The sequence below is a fragment of the Rattus rattus genome, chromosome 1 (assembly GCF_011064425.1).
Source record: "Rattus rattus isolate New Zealand chromosome 1, Rrattus_CSIRO_v1, whole genome shotgun sequence".
Taxonomy (NCBI): domain Eukaryota; kingdom Metazoa; phylum Chordata; class Mammalia; order Rodentia; family Muridae; genus Rattus; species Rattus rattus.
In genome coordinates, this window is record NC_046154.1 from 144,391,133 (window position 1) to 144,414,966 (window position 23,834).

The 23,834-nt window shown below is 38.3% G+C and overlaps 1 protein-coding gene across 2 annotated transcripts in view; it reads right to left on the reverse strand.

Moving 5' to 3' along the window:
* Nucleotides 1-12,636: 12,636 nt before the first annotated feature.
* The window catches only part of Mybl1 (MYB proto-oncogene like 1), a 34,904-nt gene continuing 23,706 nt past the window's right edge, over nucleotides 12,637-23,834 (reverse strand). The window contains exons 10-16 of one of the 2 annotated variants that reach the window (XM_032906550.1): nucleotides 23,241-23,609; nucleotides 19,561-19,703; nucleotides 19,049-19,163; nucleotides 17,875-17,991; nucleotides 17,546-17,650; nucleotides 16,936-17,115; nucleotides 12,637-15,238 (exon numbers count right to left, since the gene is read on the reverse strand). In XM_032906550.1, coding sequence (XP_032762441.1) covers nucleotides 15,110-15,238; nucleotides 16,936-17,115; nucleotides 17,546-17,650; nucleotides 17,875-17,991; nucleotides 19,049-19,163; nucleotides 19,561-19,703; nucleotides 23,241-23,609 — 1,158 coding nt within the window. In that variant the 3' untranslated portion in view covers nucleotides 12,637-15,109. The remainder of the gene's footprint in view (nucleotides 15,239-16,935; nucleotides 17,116-17,545; nucleotides 17,651-17,874; nucleotides 17,992-19,048; nucleotides 19,164-19,560; nucleotides 19,704-23,240; nucleotides 23,610-23,834) is intronic. The other variant, XM_032906558.1, reaches the window with a different exon arrangement.

Here is a 23,834-nt window from a genome sequence, read left to right on the forward strand (position 1 = left end):
GCATATGCATGCCACGGGGTGTGTGTCATAAAACAACTGACAACCTTGGGTGTCAGTCCCTGCCCTCCATCCTGTCTGAGAGAGGGGTCTCCCTTGTGTCTGCCACTACACTGTGTGTTCCAGTCTAGCGGCCATGGAGTTCCCAGTTCACTGTAGGATGCCGGGGTTACAAACACTTACCACCATGTCTGTAGGAGTCTGAACTCGGGTGATCAGGCTTGCTTAGCAAGTGATTTTTAGCTATTGAGTTATTTGTCTGGCCACAATGAGAGACTCCGCTATATTTAGGGCTTCTACATCACCACCTCCAAGGATGAGGGAATATCATAGAAGATGGGTCAGGAAGAATGTCAAAGCTAGAGGAAGTAGATTGTAGACAAGCACGACATGGTCACTGCATTCTTGATCCTGTACAGTTGTAACTAACAGCCCAGAAAACACACAAGACTGGAACTATCAGCATTCCCTTATATGAAACGGAAGAGTCCTTGACTCACCCCTTCCCTAAGACCTACGAAAAGATAATGGCAGATAGAGGGAGAGGTTCACGAGACCCACACTCCTCCCTGAATAGCTATGGACAGTTAATTGTAACCGGGAGAAGGAGGTATAAATTCTTCAGTAGTGCAGCCACTTGTAAGCTGCTTATGTTCTGATGAATAATCCCTTACCCAGAACCCTGTAAGAAACCCTCAAGAACCTCATTGGGTCATCAGAAAGGCAAGGTAGTTGTGGGGCGTGAGAGACTACTCAGGAAGAGGGAGAGGATCGATGAGAACAGGAGATGGTACGGGAATAATGAGGATAAAAATGCATTACATGCTCCATGAAAATACCGTAGTGAATCCCAATAAGCATAATCAATATAGGCTAACATACATTTACTTTTATTGAAAACAAACTTTAATACAATATATTCTGATTACAGTTTTCCCTCCTTCAACTCCTCCCAGATCTTCCCTGTTCCCCACTCATCCAAATCCACACCCTTTCTTCCTCTCATTAGAAAACAGATATCTAATAACGACGACGATGATGACGATGAAGATGATAATGACAATGATGATGATATAAAAAGCAAACAAACCAGAACAGGATAAAACAAACAAAAAAATTAAAAAAGAACAAAAGAAAAGGTACAAGAAGCACACTGGTGTGGACACTCACCCATTCACTGGGGCATAACCCATTCCCACCACTGGAGGTTTCGTCCAAGAGATGTCCAGTTGGAACTTCATCTTCCCTGTTATTCGGTGATTCTGTTTGGGTTCCTTTCATATGTGTGCATGTTTTGAGAAGTGTCTACTGTATTAGGTTTCCATGCAACTCCTCAGATGGCCCTTAGTTTTAGCTCTCCCTCCTATAACCCCTCCCTTATGCTTCTTGTCCCTTTCCCTTTCTGTGTGATCTTCCTCCATGATGCATAGCCAACACATGCTAATACAAAATTTGAAAATATAAAAATCTATAACAGACTTTGTGTCAGAAGATTCAAGTTTTGAGCTGTATTTTTAAAAATGTCAGTTCATGTCTGCGTGATCTCGGATATGACCTAAGTACCTAGGTCATGAATTTCAGTGTCTGCTTACTAAAACAAAAGATATGTATCTATTTTTTTCAAACTATACCTGTCAACTTTCCTTGAACAAGATTATGTCCTCACCCAAAGCCCTTTTCCCTTTTTAAGAATTTAGTTCTCTAAAAATTTCATGCAAGAAGTGTTTTTTAAGACCCCGTCGATTCCTTCCCCAGCTCCACCTAGTCCTTTCCTATCTGCCCAACTTCTTCTATTTCCTTTCTCAGCCATCCCACACAACCGCCTCCATACTCTGACTGAATCCCTTTGCCAAGGTTTTTTAAATGTTCATGTATATATGTCTGTCTTTCTCAAGAAACTTTAAACACTGAATCCAAGCATTCCCATCAGCTTCTGTGATAGCTATCCATGATATCTACACACTGGAGATTCTTGGTGTCTCTTCTTGCTAAACTGACTGGAAAACAACCTTCACTGTTTAACTGTATTACACTCGAAGCCTTGGGTCTTGACGCATAGCACTCCTCATGTCTTGTCTCCCTGTGTCAGGACCAACTTGACTGCTTTTCGTTTGAAGTAATGAAGTAATTGAGTTAAAGGAAAACACTCGTCGCACTGGGTCTTTTAAAAATAATTTTTCTATGATGTTTGAAGTGATATAGGTTCCTGGGTGCTTTTAGGACAAAAGTTCAATTTCTCATCAGGATTTTTAATACCATTTATGATCTGGCTCCCAGAGACATGTTCACAGTGTTGCTTCTTCAAGGCAAAGTGGACCACTTGTCATTCCCAGTGTGCCCTTAAATTTTCATTCTGTAGTTTTGTCCACTCTTGTTCTCTCTGGCTAAATCCCACTATATCTACTGATCAAAATTACCCTACTATCAGAAGCCAGTATTGGAGTAGAGCCAAATCTTGATAGATTTTGCATAAATCGTGTATACATTATTCTACAAACATCCACTGAACACCTGCTACATTCAATGCTCAGTATATGTGCTTTAACAACAGTTGTAGACAAAATACATGTTTTCCTGTCTCTTAATCATCCTCGTAAGTGTTAATTAGACCATCTGTACAAAGAGTGTGAGTTGGCCATCTATTTACAATAGCTCGCTTTCTTAATGAATGAACTCATTTGGCCAATAAGAACACTTCACCTTTGTGTACAATTCCATTGTTTGTAGGTTATTTCATTTCATCCTAACTCCAAATTTTTTCTGTTTCCTTCTTCTAAAAGGAGAGCCTAGCATCCCAGGAGTTAAGCTGGCCAACTTAGGCTGGTACCTGATCAAGGAAGAGCTTCCTGGCTTTTTCTACTCCTCCTCCAGTTTCACCATCTCTGTCATGAGAAGGGAGCTTAATGTGAAAGGAAGATGACAACATCTCTACTTTCTAAAAGAAAAAATGGATAGACAGACAGATGGATGGGTGGGTGGATGGATGGACAGAGACAGACAGACAGACAGCTGTCAGAGACATGTTGAAAATAATTGAAATCACTGGTATGGAAATAAAAATCTATCTTATTGTTTTGACCAAGATAATATAAATCTAAACTCTCAACATCCGACATTGACGGAGTTTATTAAAATTTGCTTTACGATCAATTAAAGCTTTAAAAATTATCAATATGATTCGTTATGATGGTAAAAGTTTTAAATGTAAGTAATTTGTGTTTCCAGTCTTGTCTATACTGTTTAAGTAATTTAGCATTTCCGTCAAGGAAAGGCAGAACAATCACTCATCCACAGGTTCTAACACACTGCCCTCAGCTTAAAAATGTCCTTCCTTATCTCTGACTCAATACAGAGTTTTATAGGGTTTTGGTTGTAATTCCCACCTCCATACTTTCAACCCAATGTCCTATTTATATTTTTTTCTTTTACAAAATTGTAAACTTAGGTTTCTGCATCAGAAGACCCAAATTGAAACCTATCTCCGTAGCTCACTACATACGTGGGAAGGTTTATGGGACCCAACACTATACAAAAGTAGAGATGAGATTGATTATTGCTTTTCAATGGCAAAAAAAAGAAAGAAAAAAATCAAAACACACATCTGGAGACACCAAGATTCCGATCTCCCTTTCTGAGATGTCTTTAGGTAACTTACCAGGAGTGCTTAGCTGGAACCTCTCAATGACTGCAGTCTATACCCTGAGACACTCGGCACCCAGCAAGCAAGTGTGAGTGGAGTCAGTTCATAATGAATGAGTATGGTCTTGAGCACCTGAAATAACTTCCAGTCTTCAGTGTGCTTGGTCATCAAACGGGCTCAGAGGTCAGTGCTGGGCGCGTGTAAATCAGTAGTGTTGGCAAGCTCGGGACTTCACTGAGACAGTTAGTATCCTCTAGTACTGGAGGCCGGCTGGTGAGTGCTGTCTAAACCCACCCAGCAGTGTGTGCTGCAGCTTGGAGAGGTCCTTTCCAGTAAATTATTGTCAGTTTTCAGCAAACAATCTTTACCTTTATAAAATCGCTTTTAATGGATTTTGTTCTTAGAAGAGCAGGCTTTGCGCATTTTTACCAACGCTTCACTAGCAATGAAGGGTCCAAATAGGAATTCAGTAAAATTATCTGGGTCTTCCCCTTGATTATTCCTTCTGAAACAATACATAATACGATCGGACTCCCACCCCCGCCCCCGAGCACTGAAGCATCTAGAAATGGGGTTAGAGGACTCAAGAAATCCAACGGTTCTGCCCTGGAAGCAGACGGGCCATTCATAAGTTTGTAGTCTCTAATTCAGAGCCATCTCCAGTGGATTTCCTGCCCAAGCTGGTCTGCTTATTGAACAAAAGCCTGGAGACACTTTCACGCCCCATTGGAGGTACACACCGCCCAGCGCTGGCCTCTCTGGTGGCCTGAGCTCATCAGAGACCCAGGGCTCTGTGAGCTCCTTTTACAGTCACTCTGGGGGAAAGCCAGCTTGGGCTGCACAGACTTCCCACTGTCTTCCCGCTGCAACACCATCTTCTGAGCCTAACATAACCCTAAAGGCTTCTATAAGCTATTTCTGCTAACTGCTTTCTCACCAAACACACACTTCCCTCTGGTGACTGATCTAAAAAGGTATAAAAACTTCAGGCTGGTTGGTTGGTTGGTTGGTTGGTTGGTTGGTTTAAGGTAAATAACCTTTGGCAGTGGCCAATGAAAATTGTCCCTCGGTCACTACTCCACAGTTCACTAAATGCTTCTGCAATTATAATTTCCTTAGCCACAGCCCAGAATTAGCTTTCTTTCTGTAATAACCATAGGAGGGATGCAAGGGTCAGTATAAAGTGAGTAGGAGATATTAGCCCAAACATATCTGGGGTGACAGGGGAGGAACACAGCTTCCTGTAGCCTTAGAAGAGGAAGCAAGTCACAGAGAGGGACATGCCGTTTGCTCATTCTCCCCGTGACTGCTCTATGCTTTACTGGTTTTCTCATGTTAAACAAAGCAGGGTTGGGAATGTAGCTCTGTGCTCAGCATGCGCAGAGTCCTGGCTCGAGTCCTATACCACATCATGGTCTGGCTTTGCTGGCACATGACAACCATCTCAGTACTTAGAAGGGAGGGAATGACGGATCAGAATTTCAAAGTCTTCCTCACATCCATAACAAGTCCAGCCTAGACTCTATGAGACATTGCACAGGAAAAAAGGAGGGGGAGTGAGGTAATATGTTTTAAATTCTTGGAGATGAGATAGAGAGAGAGAGAGAGAGAGAGAGAGAGAGAGAGAGAGAGAGAGAGAGAGAGAATATTGGGGATTTGGCTCAGTGGTAGATGTAGATGTCTAGATGTCTAGCCACTACTTACATTTAAAATTTTTGAATTTTTAAATTTAAATTTAATAAATTAGTTAATTTTAAATTAAAAATTTGTGAAAGTAGACAAAAAAGCACCTGCTTGATTTATTACCTTTTGATGCTATGGAAAACCTTAGATTTCACCTCCTGAGATACTGAACCCAAACACACTAGTTGCTATCAAATTTAAAAGTTTCTGAAATGTACAGTCAGTGATCGGACACTTTCTTTACATGCACAGAACCTTGAGTTCGATCTACATGAAGGTAAATAAATAAATAAATAAATATTTCTGTTTAGCAAAGCTAATAATTAACAAAGTGACAAGATAGCCTAAAAAATGGGAGAAAATTCTGGCTAATCTTCCAATAAAGGATTAATGCCCAGATTACATTAAAAATTCTAAATAATTTAATACTCAGTGGAATAGTTATTCAATCAATAGATGACCTAAAAGACTAAGCAAACACTTCTCAAAAAAGAAATCCAAGTAAACGATGTAGGGAAAATATTCGACATGTTTAGTCATCGAGGAAATGCAATTTCAAATTATATTACAATGTCAACCTGTCCCCATTAGAAGGGTCATCATCAAGAAAGCAAAAATATTGCATTGTAAATGCTGAGAGAAACGTTGGGAGAAGGAATCTTTACCATTGCTGGAAGGGACGGGAGTTAGTATTACTACTACATAAACCAAATAGTCTCTTTAAGAGAAAAAAATAAACCTAAAAATTGAACTATCTTATGACTCCTAGAACGACACCCAAAAAATGAGATAACACACACACACACACACACACACACACAGAGCTGTCCTGCCTCATCTGTGAACCATGCCTCTTGGTAATATTCCACACCCTTTTGCTTCTCCACCTTTTGTATCGGGCCTTCTGTCTGCCTCCTTTTTGGCTGCTCCTTGCCTGGAGGACCATCCCAAAGGCAGGGGAGGCTTGTGTCGCTGTACGCTCAGACAGGGCTTCCTCTTCCTGTGCTTGTACCAAAAGGGAAGGGAGAGCTGTATTGGCATAAGGGCATTGCTAGGGAACCAGTACTGGGCCTGGACTCAAGCTTACCAAACGAAAACAAGCCCTCCGTGTTCTTGGCAGCTAGTATTTCCTTAATCATATTTCTTCCTTGTTCTCTTAGAGAACTACCTTTTTTCATTCTTTCACAATTTAGTTCACATGTTCTTTAACATAGCCCTGCCCACTATCCTTCTTCTCTTCCCCTCCCATCAAGTCCCTTTTTCTTCCCCAGTCTTCCTTCCTTTTGTTCTCTTTCTTGTCTTTGACATATGGCCCGTTTAATTAGGATGGCTTTCAAGAGCGTGGGTGGAGTTTTATTTAAGCAAAGACAACTTACCAGTGGCTACACTAAGCACTGAGATCACTGACAGTGTCTCCCGCAGCAGTATTTCCTCCTTTTCCCTGCAGCAGATGATTCTGCAGTCTTTTTTAATGAACGAATGAACATTTTAAGGAACCACATCTTCTGACACATGTCCTTCCCCAAGGGCAAATCTCACTTCTAGACGGCTTACATGAAATAAAGATCTGCTCTTCTCACCTCAACGTGGACAACTGGAAGAGCCATTGAGTTTCAGAGAACTCGTGGAGTTAGCAGAGGTCTTCTGCCTGCCGGTTGTTTAACTTGTTGACTTAACTCCTTACGCATTGCCCGCAGGCTTCCCATAGAATGCGTGGCCTACCAGGGTAGGCTTACTTCAGGAACCACTTCACCACCAATTCCTCCACTCATACCTCTAGACTGAGCTCTTTGTTTCTTGTTTTGTTTTTATAATTCATTTATTTTGTGTGAATATACTGTCACTCTGTTCAGATGCACCAGAGGAGGGAATCGGATCCCATTACAGATGGTCGTGAGCTGGGAATTGAACTCAGTACCTCTGGAAGAGCAGTGATCTCTCCAGCCCCGCATTGTTTTGTTTTGTTTTGTTTTTTGAATCTGGGGTGTGGGTGGGTTCTTAGACCGGGTTTCTCCGTATAGTCCTGTAACTGCGGATCTGCCTGCCTGTGCTCCCCACATGCTGGGACTAAAGGCGCGCTCTGCTATGGGTCTACTCAGGTCTTTAAACATGGAACTGACTTTTTCCCCCAAGTCTTGACCTAGTGTTTCCCAATCTATTTTCCTGTTTGCTCAGGCCAATCAGTCTGAGATTCAACACTTCAGACATAATTTTCTCCCAAGGAGAAGAGATCCTTTTTCTTTGTCACAGGCACTCTCATTTGCAACAGCAGTAATTTCCCACGTAGCGCTGGGCAGACAGAGTGGTCTCTCTGCTCTCCCAGCAGTGCCAGTCATCTCTGCGCACCGCTGCCATCCTTGACTGTCTGCTCAGCGCTGGAGAAATCCTGCAGAACAAGGCCAACTGCTGGCTTCAGGGACCTCACGATCCGCTGAGAGAGGAAGAGGCCGAAAAGGTGATTTTTCTCTGTTTTCCTAATGAAGAAACCAAAGCCAGGATTCTCCACAAAGTTACGGTTTAATTCAGATTAAACTCAAAAGATTCAAGGAGAAGAAGACACTGACAGTAACTTACTAAATTATCTGTTGTGACCTGAACTTTCTTCTAAATTACAGTAACCTCTCCTGTTAATGCCCTGTAATCTAGAATTGCCCAGATCTGTTAATGCATTGACCGGTGTACAATAGTCACTTACCACACGTAGCCGTTAAGTTCATGAAATGTGGCTGTCTGAATTTTTTATGTGCAGACTGGACATCTTTTCCCTAACTTAAGAAACTTCATTATTTAAAGAAACACTTGCAAATAAAAAGAGCACCATGGTTGGGGATTTAGCTCAGTGGTAGAGCCTAGCAAACGAAAGGCCCTGGGTTCGGTCCCCAGCTCCGGAAAAAAAAAAAAAAAAAAAAAAAAAAGAGCACCATACACTGAAAGTAGCAGAGCCAAAGTTCCTACACCTATGAGTTTCCATATAACATACTGGCATAGGGACAGAAGCTGAGGAGCTATGGGTTAAATTTTACCTCAGTATTTTATGTACTTATCCACAAGCCAAAACAAACACCTAGTCTATAGCAGAATTAGAACTAGAAAACCTTAACTTGATATCCTCATCTACAGCTCATATCCACCACCTACAGAGTCCCTCCTGTCCACTTCTGTTTAGCCTTTCTTACCTTTTCTTCCTGTTACACTGCACCCACACACACGTTAACACACGCACACATTAGATTCTGCACATGAGAACATGTAGGTTTTTTCCTTTCCAAAATTGTGTGGTCTTGCTTAATATTATAAATTCTAAATTCACCCATTTTCCTGTAAGTTTTTTTGTTCCATTTAGAGCTGAGCGGTATTCCAGTTTTTATCCATACCAAATTTTCATCATCAATTGATCTTCTTAGTTATTGTAAACAAAGCAGTAACAAACACAACTATCTTTATGGTAGGCTATGGAATTCTCTGGGTATATGGCCAAGAGTGAAATAACTAATCATATGGTAGTTCTGTTTTAATATTTTGATAAATTTCTGAACTGATTTGCACAATGGCTGTGTCAATTTGTACTGCCAGACAGTGACTAGGGTGCCTTTCTCACCACATCCTCTCTAGCTGTTGCCAGACTGTTCTCAGGAGCCATTCCGTCTGGTGTAAGGTTATCTCAGTGTAGTTTTAATTTCCATTTCCCTAATAGCTAGGGATGTTTAACACCTTTGAAAATAATTATTGGCCATTTGTGGGCTTTTTTCTTTTAGTTTGTCATTTTTTCTTTTAGATGTTCATTCATTTCATTTGCCTATTAGTCGATTGGCTGTTTTATTTCCTTGCTGTCTAATTTCTGCAATTCTTCGTAAATTCTGATACCAGCCCCTTGTTTGAAGTGTATCGAACATTGGATTTCAAAGACTTAAAAAGAAAAAAATGTTCAATTTATAATTTTGTAAAGTCCCATGTTAAACTTATAATCTTTTGAACATATTGATTTAAACAAAATAGATCATTAAATGGTAATAATTAGATAACTTTTCTCCTTTCAGAGCTTAGGTAAGAACAAAAGTCGGCAATCAAATGAGGTCTACAGTCTGCTCAGCCCTGTAAACAGAGACCTTGGGAACAAAGACTAGGGGTTAATCCAATGAGTGAGTTACACGATGTTGATAGAGAACGTCAACTCCTGATAAACAAGATATTAACACACGTGTTATAAAGAAATGCAGCTGACAAAGCAGAACGAGTTAGCGGACATACAGTAATGCATGCTAGGTTGATAACTATTGGTGACCACTGATTTGGTGAGTACGGAGGTTTCTGTATTTCTGTGGGAAGGCAAGTAAGTACAAACATCAGGTTGAGGAGAAAAGCTGGGGAAAGGTTAACACCTGCAGAGAATTTAGAAGGGATGGCGTCTGTCGAAGGTTCATGTAGTGGAACAGAATAAGCTCTTACAAAAACATGCTATGTAATTACCCAGGGAGAAGTCATTATGCCATGCAGAAGCTTCATGTGAGTTTAGTTTAGCAGGAGGAATGGTCCTGGCGCACATGCTGGGGAGTAATGACTTGGGTGTTGGCCTTGTTGTACGTAGGTCCACAGTGCCAGGACTATTTCATTGCATTTGCTCGGGTTGAGCATTCCTATTTTCTTGTTATTCAACTTAGGCTTCATTTTTCCAATGTACTGAAACATAAGCTCCCCCATCTTTAATACTGCAGCTTGTATTTTTACAAGCTGTGAGCAAACCCATGAAGTCAGCGTGTAGAGCAAGAAAGAACATTGTAGCACCCTACACAGCCACTCACGCAGAGTGAGCGTCACCCCAACTTCTAACAGCATGCATTTAGCTTTGCTCAGCTTTACGCTTTTATAATTTTATATAAATGGAATCATCTATGATTTAATTTTTGCACCCTATGCTTAATTCTAAAGAATCAGTCTAAACCATGGACAACTGAAGTTCATCTTCAGCATGATGTTTGGACAAGTCTCTTAACATAAGCCTACTCCATATCCACAGAAGTTGACATAAGAGTGTTTATCTCAAAGAGTGCTGTAAGGATTAAAATGAGACTAGGTACATAAAGGGTTTAACATAGTATGCTTAGCATGTGGCTGCAGTTGCTATACTGGACTCACAATCTTAGTCTGTAGAAGCCCCCAGGGCACCATATATCTAATTCTGTTTGGTGAGCAGGGGAGGAAGGGTGTTCACTCTGGACTGAGTCCAAACATTCTACCCACACGTAATAACAAACATGGCTGCAGGTTCTAGCTCACATTGTTAGCCGAAGAAAAAGTATCTCTGTTATACATTAATCTCTTTATTTGGAATACCAGCTTCTTTGTTACTGGTGACCCTTAATGACACACCATAATGGCTGTCACAATTGTCCTCTCAGAGTATCCCCTAAATCTAGCACAGGGGCATGGAAAGTACTTAGTAAAGTTGAATATGTAAGTGCTAAGTGTATTAGGACTTAAATTGTCAGAATACACTGAAACCTTTGAGCTATCATAGGCAAAATGATATAGTTAAAACTGAAAAGAGCTAACAAGATGGTTCATGGGTAAAAGGTGTTTGCCTGAATTCCATCCCTGGTACCCAAGTGGTTCAAACATATTCTCTTCTTGGCTCTTGAATAAGCACACCAGTTCCAGGAACTTCAGAAAGAAGGGTATAGTATATACTCCATGAAATTAAGTATGCCTCAAAGCCAATAGCATTAAATGTACTTGCACCAAGATATAAAGTTTCCAACCACACTGGCTACAAAATTTCTTTTCCAAGTACATTTTAGCTTGTCTTTCTAGCTCACGTATTTTTGTTGAGCATATCTGTACTAATGAAAACAAAACAGTGGAAAGTTAATTTTCCATCTCTCCTGACTCAGTTTACCCTCCACTCTCTAATATGCTTTCATTCCTCAAAGAATAGGTATCTCTTCAAATACTATAATCTGTTTTACATTAGAAAATAAAGATCTGGGGTTGGGGATTTGGCTCAGTGGTAGAGCACTTGCCTGGGAAGCGCAAGGCCCTGGGTTCGGTCCCCAACTCCGAAAAAAAAAACCAAAAAAAAAAAAAAAAAAAAAAGAAAAGAAAATAAAGATCTGATTGCCTGGCTGGCTTATCACTCCATAATTGATAAATAAAGCAGTAAATTATAGTTATAAAAACGAGCTAAAAGATCTTCAGAAAGTTTCTTGAATATAAGGCAAAACTTGTGTTATGTAAATAACTAGGAAATCGAAGCTACCTGTAAATCTGCTGTATTCCCTGGTAATAACTAATTGTTAAAATTCAACATTTACCAAGATTTTCTAAGCTCACTGAAGCTCAGAAACAAAATAATCACGGAAACATGAAGAAGAGTAGGAACATTTTATGAAGCATTCAGGAAATACTTTCATAGGCCTGTGCTATATGGCTGACAATTCTAGAGACAGTATCAAAAAAAGGTAACATTGCAAACACAGGCATGAAAAAAGTAGTGTATATAGATGTCTTGGGAGAGCCAAGTCACCAGAAGAGTTGAAATGAAGGTGGAAATCAGCCCCAAGTTGAACTAAGAATCATTATTGTTAGACAACACTAGAGACTCGGTCACATCTAATCGTGGTTATTATTTCCTTCTAATTACATCTAAGTGAGAATGGACCTAGTCCTCTGCAGTTGTATTTTACATACAAACAAACAGAATTCTGCTTTCATGTATCAAATCTTAAAAAAAATTATGTAAGCCTTCTACTGAGAGGTAAACTCATTTTTCAGCAACTTAATTCCAACACATTGCTAAACCTAAAAAACTAAATAATGGTGATGAACTCACCAGTGTTTCCAAACCCTAACTAGTGGGTGCTGGGCCCTTCCAGACCACACTCTAACGCCAGGGCAGTTTCTTGCTGTTTCTATAGAACAACGCTCAAAGCAATATACAATAATTCAAATAAAGAGATAAAAGTGGCTGTATGCACAGTCTTTACGACAGATTTCATGTGGGGGTTGAAGCAGCTAAAAGATGATTCAGTGAATGAACAAAGGCAAAGCCATTCCTTAAAACACCACAAAAAAGGGCAAGTCCAGGTTGGGAAAAAGGTGTCTTCTCTGAATATCCAATTTCCAGTGTCAATAAAAGTTACATGAAAGTATTTAACAGGAAGCTGAAAATGTTTCTGCATGAAGGTGGATGGAGAGGCCACATATATTAATAGAAGAAATTGCCTGTAAAGGGAGTTCTAAGAACTCAATGTTGGACTCAGGTCTTAAGGGTTCAATCAAATCCATTATACAGAGCCAAAGTGAAATGAGCAACACCAAGCCAGCTTGTACACAGATGCTTTTATTTGGATGTTAATAGATTTCAACATTGTCTGCAAGATTCTCTTACAATGCAAAGTTTTTTTTTATATATTAAAAAACTCAATTTAGTCAGTGTAATTGCTGTATTAATGTGAAAACCTTACAACAGAATGCAGTATTGGTATGTGTGAAGTCAGTTTCCATGCACGGATGGCTGCTACCTGTATGCTTGGCATCTTCAGAAAACTGAAGAATATAAGTGAACAGTAAAAAAAAGATGACTTAAGATGCCTAACATGTTTATGATTACAAATCTTGCAAAAAGCAACAAAGCAGTTAACTGGAGGATTCAACCAATACCAACCCAAATATGTCCTATGTCCCATAAGCCCAGGCTTATGGACAATGTATTAACATTTGTGCTAACTTAATGCTCAAGAAAAATTATGTTTTAAAATATGTAGCGTGTCTGAGATATTTTACTTTGGCAACTGGAGATTATTATATCCAATGCAGCTAAAGGCTACATTTTATTTTAAAAAAAAAAGAATTATGTGCTATTATTACCCCAAAGTAACTGAAATGATAGAGTATGATTTTTTTTCCACAATCATTGGTTTTACAAAGCAAAATTTCTGTGAGAAGTTCATTAATTAGAAAAAAATCAACATATTTAACATGCTAAGAAGATTCAAATTGTTTTACCTATTTGTTATCAAGAGGCATAATCTTAGTACCACCACACATATTCTTTACTTCTCACTAACATATAGTATGCAAAAACTAGCAATTGGATTTAAAGCTTAAAACCCTTTAGGTCTACTGTTGAAGAACTAGGCATTAAAATATTCAGTAGTCCCATTTCTATTAACAGATAAATAGAGTTTTAAAAAAAATCTTAAGCTGTTCGGTTTGGTTTGGTTTTGAGGCACAGTGGTGTTTGGTCTTTTAAGAACCTGCTTGGGAATCGTTGAATCCATTAGTTAACTTGAGAACTGGCCATCATTTGCTTATCTTTTCACACAGTGCAAGTGGTGGTTGCTCTTTCCATCTCTCATAGCAGCAAGCCGACTCTGCTACTTTCTATAGCAGCATACTTCAGGAGTGGAGAGGGAGAGAGTGTGTCAATTATAAATAATTCAAACTACAGTGTACAATTCTATCTGCCTGTCAGTGTTTAGGTTGACAGCACACCATTATACGTCTCAAAAAATTACATAAATCTCTACCACATAAGCAAAGACATTCTTTCAAAAAGAGATAAAGTAAGTGCAAACACCTAAACAGGCAACTGAAGCAACTATTGTAACCTGGAAACACAAAACATTTATAAAAGGACAAAATATTTGTATAAATAAAAGATAATATTTTCTACTTCTGAAACATTGAGTAAATACAATAAACTTCTAAGTGCAGACTGTTTTAGGGAGCAAGGTACCATATTGTTTTTTAAACAAAATGAAAATTTCAAACACATATACAAATCACCAGATTAATTTATATGACCCTCCAATATAATTTAAAAAGAAAATATTAAATTATTATTTAGTACATTTTAGAACTACTTTATAACCAACATGATTTAAAGGATATAGTGCAATATTTAGGTAGATGTGACATACAGTATAGATATTGTATTCTTTGAAGCTATAACTTAACTATTTCATACTTGAAAGTCAAAGTTATTCTTTACTATGTTAGCTGTAATGGCAAGAAACAACACTGGCTTCTAGACACCCTGTATATATATAAATATCTACATTTAAGCTTTAAAAATGAAAATAAGTTATAAAAACAGACATCTTTCCAATTTACAAAGTTTTCTTGCTCCTACATACTGTACAATACATTCAACAAAATTCTCAGCTCTTCTGAGACTTATGAAGAAATACTGACTCTTTACTAGTAAGAAAAAGCCTTTTTTTTCAATGCTTTTTTAGTACTATGCACAAATAAATATCCTTAACACTGTAGTTAATTTCATTGTTTCTGAAAAATACCAAAATTAGTAGTGCAACTTCTAGCTTCCTTGAGGCTCCTTCCCACTGTGTTTCTCTAAGTAAATCAGCACACATGCAAAAGTACTTCATAAAGCCTCTGTGCTTCCTAAACACAGACTTTCAGAGGCCACACACACCTAACTTGTTTATAACAGACAGACTACGGCCTTGAGAAAGTAGCGACATATATCCTGGAAAGAAATTAACGTGAGAATTGACTTTGGAATACCCATGAACATCCTTATTTTCCCACTTTGTTCTTTAAAAACAAGCTTTAAAACTCTCATTTCTTAAAAATATATATATAATAAATTTGCCTACCCCTTACTTTAAGTGGCTTATTAGGTTTTTGCCTGTTCAATATAGAAAAAACCGCGAACCATTTTAGGGATGTATTAAAACCTTTAAAAGAATTAATTGAGACAAATTTCATTGCAACCTAATTTAGCATAAGCACAGTAGGGGTGGGGCCTTTCATCAGCTTCAGTAACAGTTAGAGTATCAGAGCTCTCGATGTGCTGCTGGGAGCTGTGTAAGTGCTCAGGTATCTTCTTGCTTGTTCAGTCATGATGAGTTGGTCTTCTGTCTTCCCGTATACCACTGTTTCCCATTCACAATTTGACTATAAAGGAAACATCAACAGTGATGTGAAAATTAGTAAAATTAAATACCCAAAATACTTCATAATTACAGAGTGTGTGTGTGTGTGTGTGCATGTGTGTGTGTGTGCATGTGTGTGTGTGTGCATGTGTGTGTGTGTGCATGTGTATGTGTGTGTGTGCATGTGTATGTGTGTGTGCGCGCGCGTGCATCATGCCACACAACATATGTGGAAGTCAAAGGACAACTTTCAAGAATTAGTCCTCTCACTCTACCATGTGGGCTGCAGAACCAAACTCAGGCCATCAGGATTGGCAACAAACACCTTAATCCACTAAACCACATCACCAATCCATACAACTAGACTTTTAAAAATCAATTATTTGTCTAGGAATTTTATAAGGAATTGCTTTAAAATGTTTTTATAACACTGTATCTTAAATGGTATGCTATATTTTTAAACAGATTCTAAAATATTTATGATCAGTTTTGTGTAATTATTATAATTATATTGTTCACTGGCCTATAAGGACAGTATAATAGTTTTGTTACCAACAACTCCCCACAAATCAAATGGGAAAGTCATCCCTTCTTGTCATCTATTTTTACAAACATTTGAAAGAGAAGAGCTGGAGCTGCAGCTCATTGCTAGAGTATTTGTCTAGCATGTAGGAGCCCAGGTTTGGACCCCAGTTCCAAGAAAAGAGACTTAAAGGGAAGGTATGCGGTCAAATGTGAACCAGGAGTGCACCCTCTTTATTTTCTTCCTTATAAAGGTTTCTATAGTACATGTAAGAGCTACTACATAATGAACTTTCCCAAGAAGCTCCAAGTTAATTAAATGCTGGGAATTAAAAACATTTTGAACAACTAAGGGCATGCATTATGTCACTGGGAAAGCCACAGCTCAACACAGACAAGTAGCCACTGTATCTGATTGCCAAAGATGTTCTCAAGGAAGGCTGGAATGTCAAGGAGTTTACTCTGCAGACAGTGTGGCATAAAGAAGAAATCTTCTTCTCTAATCTTCCTGTCAGGCAAACTCCTAAAATCACAGAATAAGAATTTCCCCAGCCTTCATTTTCATCTATTTACTGGCCACACAGGAATAGGGGGAGATTTTTTTGTATTATAGCTTTAATCCACAAAGTTTATTGGGAGCCATTATACAAACAAAATCATGCTGAAATGCTTCCAATTACTTACCATTTCAGAAGAACAAATGTGGCTAGATATTTTTATTTTACAGGTGAAGAATTACCAGAAGTGGATTTAAATATTTATACATACACCCGTGCACACACACACACGCACACACACACACACACGTAGACACAATTAGGGAATCACCAAAGGGCCAAAGTCTCTACCCCAGGATTTAGGAAGCTGAAGCTGCAGGACTATATGTTCAAGTCCAGCTACATAATGAGGTGAGATCCTGTCTCAAAACAACAATAAAAATGAGCAAAAAACCCAAAACAACAAACAAACAAACTAGCCAAAAACGTCTCTGGCTACAACTCCAATTGTGTAGATGCTGTGTGCACTGATGAATGAGCCTCTCTCAAACCCAAACCTGCTTGCAGTGACAAAATAATCATTTTTTATTTTTCTTGTCAAATTAACTTTAAAATAAAATGTATAACTGTGATCAGTAAGTTTAAAGTGATCATTGACTAAACAATAACAAAATCACTGAAGAAACTTAGGAATCCATACCTGAAGACTCTTTTCCAATTTGACAGCTTTACAAGTGTTAGGGTTTGGTCTCTTTTTAGTAAGTGTATATGTTTTGTTGACTGAATTTATATCTTGTTTTTCAGGAGTCAAGTTGCACCTATTGTCATGTATTTCCAATAATGGTATCATTAATAAAGATGTTGTAAGAATATTTTCTGACTAAGAGAAAAAAGAAAGAGGAAAATAACTAATTCATACTACTGAGTAAAGGGCAGTGGGGGCCCTGCTCATCTTCCTCCTAGGAAGCATTGACGCTACAATGACATCTCACTGATTACAGAAAATAAATGTCTAGTTCTGTAGTAATATCTTGGTAATTACATAAAATAAACTTCTAGTGCTATAGTCATATCCGGTAATTCATAAAATACTAAAACTTAAAGCTTTGTGGACCTCTGTTTTTTGACATCATATAAAAAACTAACATCTCAAAATATTCTTCATAGATAATAGACTCTCTCTGAATTAGGCAAAACAGCCCAAAATTTTCTGTGACTCTTTTAAATGATCTGGCCAGTAATCCATACGAAATGAGAACAACCATGACTTAGGACAGCTATTTAAAAACATGTATGAGTTCTTTACAAACCTGCATGTCTGAAATGTCTTCAGTTAGTAGCTGAGTGCCTGGTTCTTCTTTGTCCCAGCTCTCTAAGGCTAGTGACTTTCTGACTTTCTTCACAGATGCAGAGTGCTAAGAAAAATAATTTACAAGGTAACATTACAGCCAAGTCTCTTGGACGTGATAAACACTGATTAACAGTAACATTGGAAGAGCCCTCATGGAAAAGCACATCTGCAATCAGTTCTCAGAAAGTGGAGGCAGGAGGTTTGGCAGTTTGAGGGCAGCCAAAATTACATAAAGACCCGCCTCTAACTAACTCTGGAAATAAATGCATAGACAACACTCAAGATTACCTCTTGTTTGCAGCTTTTGTAAGCGGGTTCATCTTCCTCTTTGAGGAATATATCTGTTCCAGTTTCTTCTTTTAAAACCTCTCGAATGTCTTCTTCCAAGAAGGCAAGTGGCTGGGACTAAATTATTTTTAAAAGGTTTTAAAAGGCAATTGCCAGAAATCCCCCCCGCCCTTTTCTTTTTTTATAAAACCAGTCTTTTGGCCTGGTAAGACATCCCAAGTTCTATCACTAGAATCCATGATGGAAGGAGAGAATTAACTCCCAAAACTGTTGTCCCCTGGCCTCTTCAGGAGCATACTCGCGTGCACACACCCACAATTATAATAAATAGTTGGTTTTTTAATGTTTTTAAACTTTTGTACTTTTCCAATATAACAAAGTCATCTCCTACTTGTTATAGATAAGTTATTAATCAGTTTATAGCAAAAATCACTTACTTTTTATTACTTAAAAATATTAATGAATCCACCCACTAAAGTTACTAAAAATAGAATGAAATTTAAGTCACCATTGAAGAAACCAAATTTAAGTAGCCTTTTTAATTCTAATAAACTTATAAAAAATGTGCATGTCTAGAATGTTCTGGGCTTTTCTGAGGTATTTTAAAGGTAACAATATTTATGAGAATGCAAATAACAAACATTTCACATGTGTATAGATTTGTAAACTATTGTTCCCACAGAATCAAGAATATTAGTAACAACTAAGCATTCACTACATTGAAACTAGAGACAAGCCTGTTATTTCTATTGTCTCTTTCAGCTTTACAATAAAAAACAAAAAACTGGGGCATACTTAATAACTTGTGCATAGAAGAGAAAACTGAACTTCAAGAGGATTCCCTGACCCATTAGTTTCCTAAGCAACATTAAGAGATTAGATATATCAAAATATTAATTCTACTGCAGTGAAACTACTACATAATTGTCTTAACATTAAGCTGCCACTAACAATTGTTTTCTTCTAATTAACATGAGAACATAAAAATTTAAAATAAACCAAGCAAAGAATTATTTAAAAGCCAAGGAAGATTAACACAAATTCATAGTCATAAATTAAGAAGTAAAATATGTTTCAGTTTCAATGAACACTTAATACTGAAAACTTCAAAATGGTAAAAACCAGGATTTTTATTAAAACTAGGAAAGTGCTTAAAAATAAAGAGTACACATACCACAATTTTAAGAGGTCCATATTTCTTTTCCTGAGCAGCAAGTGCATTCTTAAAAGGAGTAGGAGTTCTTGGTGTGGTACCCAGTATCGATCTTCTAATAGTAGGTGTTCTAAACCTAGTCAGTCATCCAGATACTTGTATTATTGTCACAATGTGAGCTCATATATGTTAACAAAAGCAAAGCCATATAAAAGCATAGCTACATTTGTATATAGATATATGCTTTTTAATGAATTACAGGTATCGTTTATACTTGAATAATTTTAAAGAAGAAAAAATTACTTAGAAAAAAGTACTAAGAATATTTTGTTTGTAATAAAGTTTTTATGCTAAATTTAGCCAGTTTCTAGTATTCTACAGAAACAGGAAGACGTAACTTTAAAAACAATAATAACCAACTTCTAAGTCCTAAAGACTTAAAGATTATGGATAAATCATTCATTTGAATAAAATGCTGACATACTTCTGACATGCTTTCTGTTTTCCCAAACATGGTTATTTAAAACACTTACCCTACATTTTCTTTTTGATCTTTGGGGGTCGCTTCCTTTTGAAGAGGAGTTGTAATGAGAACTTTCTGTCCACAAATTGGGGTTGATGTAAAGGAAGGGTTTTCTATATTAAGTTGTTCACTTCCAGGGCATGTGTTAAAGAACTAAATGAGGAAGGGAATTCAGAGAATTTTTAGAACATCAAAGTTCCTGTACAATATCAAACTGCTAAGACTTCTCTATTGTTTTAGGAAAAGACTCTTCAGTAATACTACATTTACATTTTACTTTTTGGAAATTAGGCTTCAAAAGGCAAGAAATCTGTTTTCTTCACTGCTGCCTCCCAGCACTTTGAGCAGATTAGCACATAATAAACATTAAAAACCCTGACTTACAAATGGACATGCTTTATAACAGCACAAAAATGTAAACAGTATAGCATCAAATACTGGTCTACAGAAACTATATAGAGGTATTACAACAAATATCTCCCAGTCTTATACAGAAGTACAACTGAAAAGTTAACTGTGAAGAATGTCAAGTGCACTTTTCTCTGAGAGGATCTTGAACTCTGAAGAGAATAACAGACTGCATCATATGTGCACCTGTAGACACTGCTTTGCTCAGTTATTGAAAGTTAACAGCCAGGCAAACTTGCCTGGTCTAGACAAGACCACAGAAACTTCAAGCAGACTTCACTTATTCCGTACTACTATAAAAGCCTCATTTACGGCTAAGATCAAAAACTCAGGTGACAGCAGATGCTGGCGAGGATGTGGAGAAAGAAGAACACTCCTCCATTGTTGGTGGGATTGCAGACTGGTACAACCATTCTGGAAATCAGTCTGGAGGTTCCTTAGAAAATTGGACATTGAACTGCCTGAGGATCCAGCTATACCTCTCCTGGGCATATACCCAAAAGATGCCCCAACATATAAAAAAGACACGTGCTCCACTATGTTCATCGCAGCCTTATTTATAATAGCCAGAAGCTGGAAAGAACCCAGATGCCCTTCAACAGAGGAGTGGATACAGAAAATGTGGTACATCTACACAATGGAATATTACTCAGCCATCAATAACAATGCCTTTATGAAATTCATAGGCAAATGGGTAGAACTGGAAAATATTATCCTGAGTGAGGTAAACCAATTACAGAAAAACACACATGGTATGCACTCATTGATAAGTGGCTATTAGCCCAAATGCTTGAATTACCCTAGATGCCTAGAACAAATGAAACTCAAGACGGATGATCAAAATGTGAATGCTTCACTCCTTCTTTAAAAGGGGGAACAAGAATACCCTTGGCAGGGAATAGAGAAGCAAAGATTAAAACAGAGACAGAAGGAACACCCATTCAGAGCCTGCCCCACATGTGGCCCATGCATATACAGCCATCCAATGAGACAAGATGGATGAAGCAAAGAAGTGCAGGCCGACAGGAACCAGATGTAGGTCTCTCCTGAGAGACACAGCCAGAATACAGCAAATACATAGGCGAATGCCAGCAGCAAACCACTGAACTGAGAATAGGACCCCCGTTGAAGGAATCAGAGAAAGAACTGGAAATGCTTGAAGGGGCTCGAGACCCCATATGTACAACAATGCCAAGCAACCAGAGCTTCCAGGGACTAAGCCACTACCCAAAGACTATACATGGACTGACCCTGGACTCTGACCTCATAGGTAGCAATGAATATCCTAGTAAGAGCATCAGTGGAAGGGGAAGCCCTGGGTCCTGCTAAGACTGAAGCCCCAGTGAACTAGACTGTTGGGGGGGGCGACAAGGGGGAGGATGGGGAGGGGAACACCCATAAAAGAAGGGAGGGGATGTTTGCCCGAAACCGGAAAGGGAATAACATTTGAAATGTAAATAAGAAATACTCAAGTTAATAAAAAAAAAAAGCCTCATTTACTTTTGCAGCTAGCAGACTAGCAGTGGTAATGTGGTAATATGAGGAAGTAGAAGCTGCTTCCTCAGGAGCGCCACTTACAAGTGCAATCTACTCAAGCTCCAGCTCTCCTGTCTTCTAATATTTGAATCACCTCACCTAGAATTAAATATCAAACTCTTCCAAATGTCATGGGATATAAGTACTATCTACTTGCTCTCTAGCATAGAACTGACTTCAGTAAAAATTACTAGCATATAAAGCTCTGGAAATAGAAAACCTCATCTTCCCTGGGATAATTCTGAACTGTGAGAGCTAGAGGAAGAATAAATATATCGTTCATGTTGTAATGCAAACTGTATTACCTCAAACATTTTTAGATCTCAGTGGCTATGTACTACCACAGCCTACTTACCTTCCCAACCTTAAAATATACCTCCAAAAATATTCCAGAATTCTCCATATCTGACCATGAAGTTCTCTATTTCTCTCAAAAAAAAAAAAAACACTTTTTTTTAGAAAGATTTATCCATTTATTTATTTATTCATTTATTTTAGTACAGTATGGCTGTCTTCCGACACACCAGAAGAGGGCATCAGATCCCATTACAGATGGTTGTAAGCCACCGTGTGGTTGCTGGGAATTGAACTCAGGACCTCTGGAAGAGCAGTCAGTGCTCTTTACCACTGAGCCATCTCTCCAGCCACTCAAAAAACTTTTTAACATCTGTGTGATGGATGATTAATGCTTCCAACTTGACAAAACCTAGAATCATCTGAGAACTGGGCTCATGCAAGCTTGTGAGGCCCTTAATTAGGTTAAGTGAGGTAGGGAATCTCAGCCTAAACGTGGAGGGACCATTCCTCGAGCAGCAGCGGATTCTGGAAGGTCTCAGAGATGAGGTGAGCGGCAACAGCAGCACGCATTCACGCAGGCATTCATCGCTTTCCGCTTGCTGTGGGTAGTGATGTGAGTAACTGTCTCAAGTCCTACCACTGTGACTTCCACTACACTGTCCCCTGGAACTGGGGGCTAAAATAACTCTACCCTTCCCCCCTTACATAGCTTGTCAGGCTAGTTCATCACAGCAACAGGAAAGAAATTAAGATAATCAAAACACTTTCAGCAAACAGGAGGTGCTGCATTTCAAAACTTATTTCCTTTGACTTCCAATGTCATTTGAAAGAAGATTAACAGGAGATGCTGTAAGAAAAGAGACACACAGCCTAGAATATAACAAGTGCCCAATAAAAAAAGTAATCCTAGTGTGTACATTTGCTACTTGGAACATCACTAAAGAGTAAAGCAGGTACTCATGGGCATCAAAACAGGAGATTCTTAGAGTAAACTGCTATCTAGAGTTCTTCCAAAGAATGTCAAAGGGGAAATCACCGTGTAAATGAAAATCTAAATTGCTGTATGTAGACAGGTCTCTCTACACCATGTCAGGAATATATGGCAGACAACCAAGAATCAAAGAGTCACCCTGGATCTTGGTCTCAGTTCTGCACTAGAGACCTGTGGGAAAATAAATCATTTTACTTTTTAGAGACCACTTTCCTGAGGAATCTTATCCAGAAATAGGACAATATGACAAAGAAAACCTCCCTTTTAACTCTTGAAATTCTATGGTGCTATGATGCAAATATTACCTTTTGTGAGGAACTTTCAGGGTTTATCACTCTCATGTATACATTTAAACATAGCATATATTTTTGTGTTAACAAAACAGCCAATTGCTTTTAAAAATACTACAGATCTGTTAGTGTAGCTTGCCAACATTGGCAAACATAAAGCACTAGTACCTGTGAAGGAGAGAACGGTAGTGTTTTCACTGGTGTGTGCTTCAGGGCTGCATTACTGCCCTCACTGAGCGAGCCTTCCCCAAGCTCACTGCCTGCAGACTGGCCCACTCGCAGTCTTTTCTTCTTCCTGAGGATAGTTGGTGGAGTGCTAAACTTGACCACATTTGGGGATGCTAAAGGAATAGCTTCACTGTCTCCACCATTACAACTGTTCTTTTTCCCTTCAAGGACAAGACTGACGTTAAATTGACATTCCATGGCTCCTTCATTGTGCTGAATTCTCATTAATTTAACTGGAGTAGACTTGACAGGAGAAGCAGCAGCATCAGAAAGATCAAAACTGGTGACATCACTCCATGCTACAGGATCCTACAAAAAAAAAAAAAATAACAGTTTAATATGATCTGAACACATGATAATTTTTAACAAGTTAGTTACTCATTTAACCAGTAAAAACAAGCTTTGTCTAAACATTTTTCTTTAATTAAGCATGACCACAAAAAAGAAAATATTACAGTTTTTATAATACCAAGATAATGTTTCATCTAACACAGTAGCTGAAATTTTCTGTCAGAATATTTACATGAAAAGAGC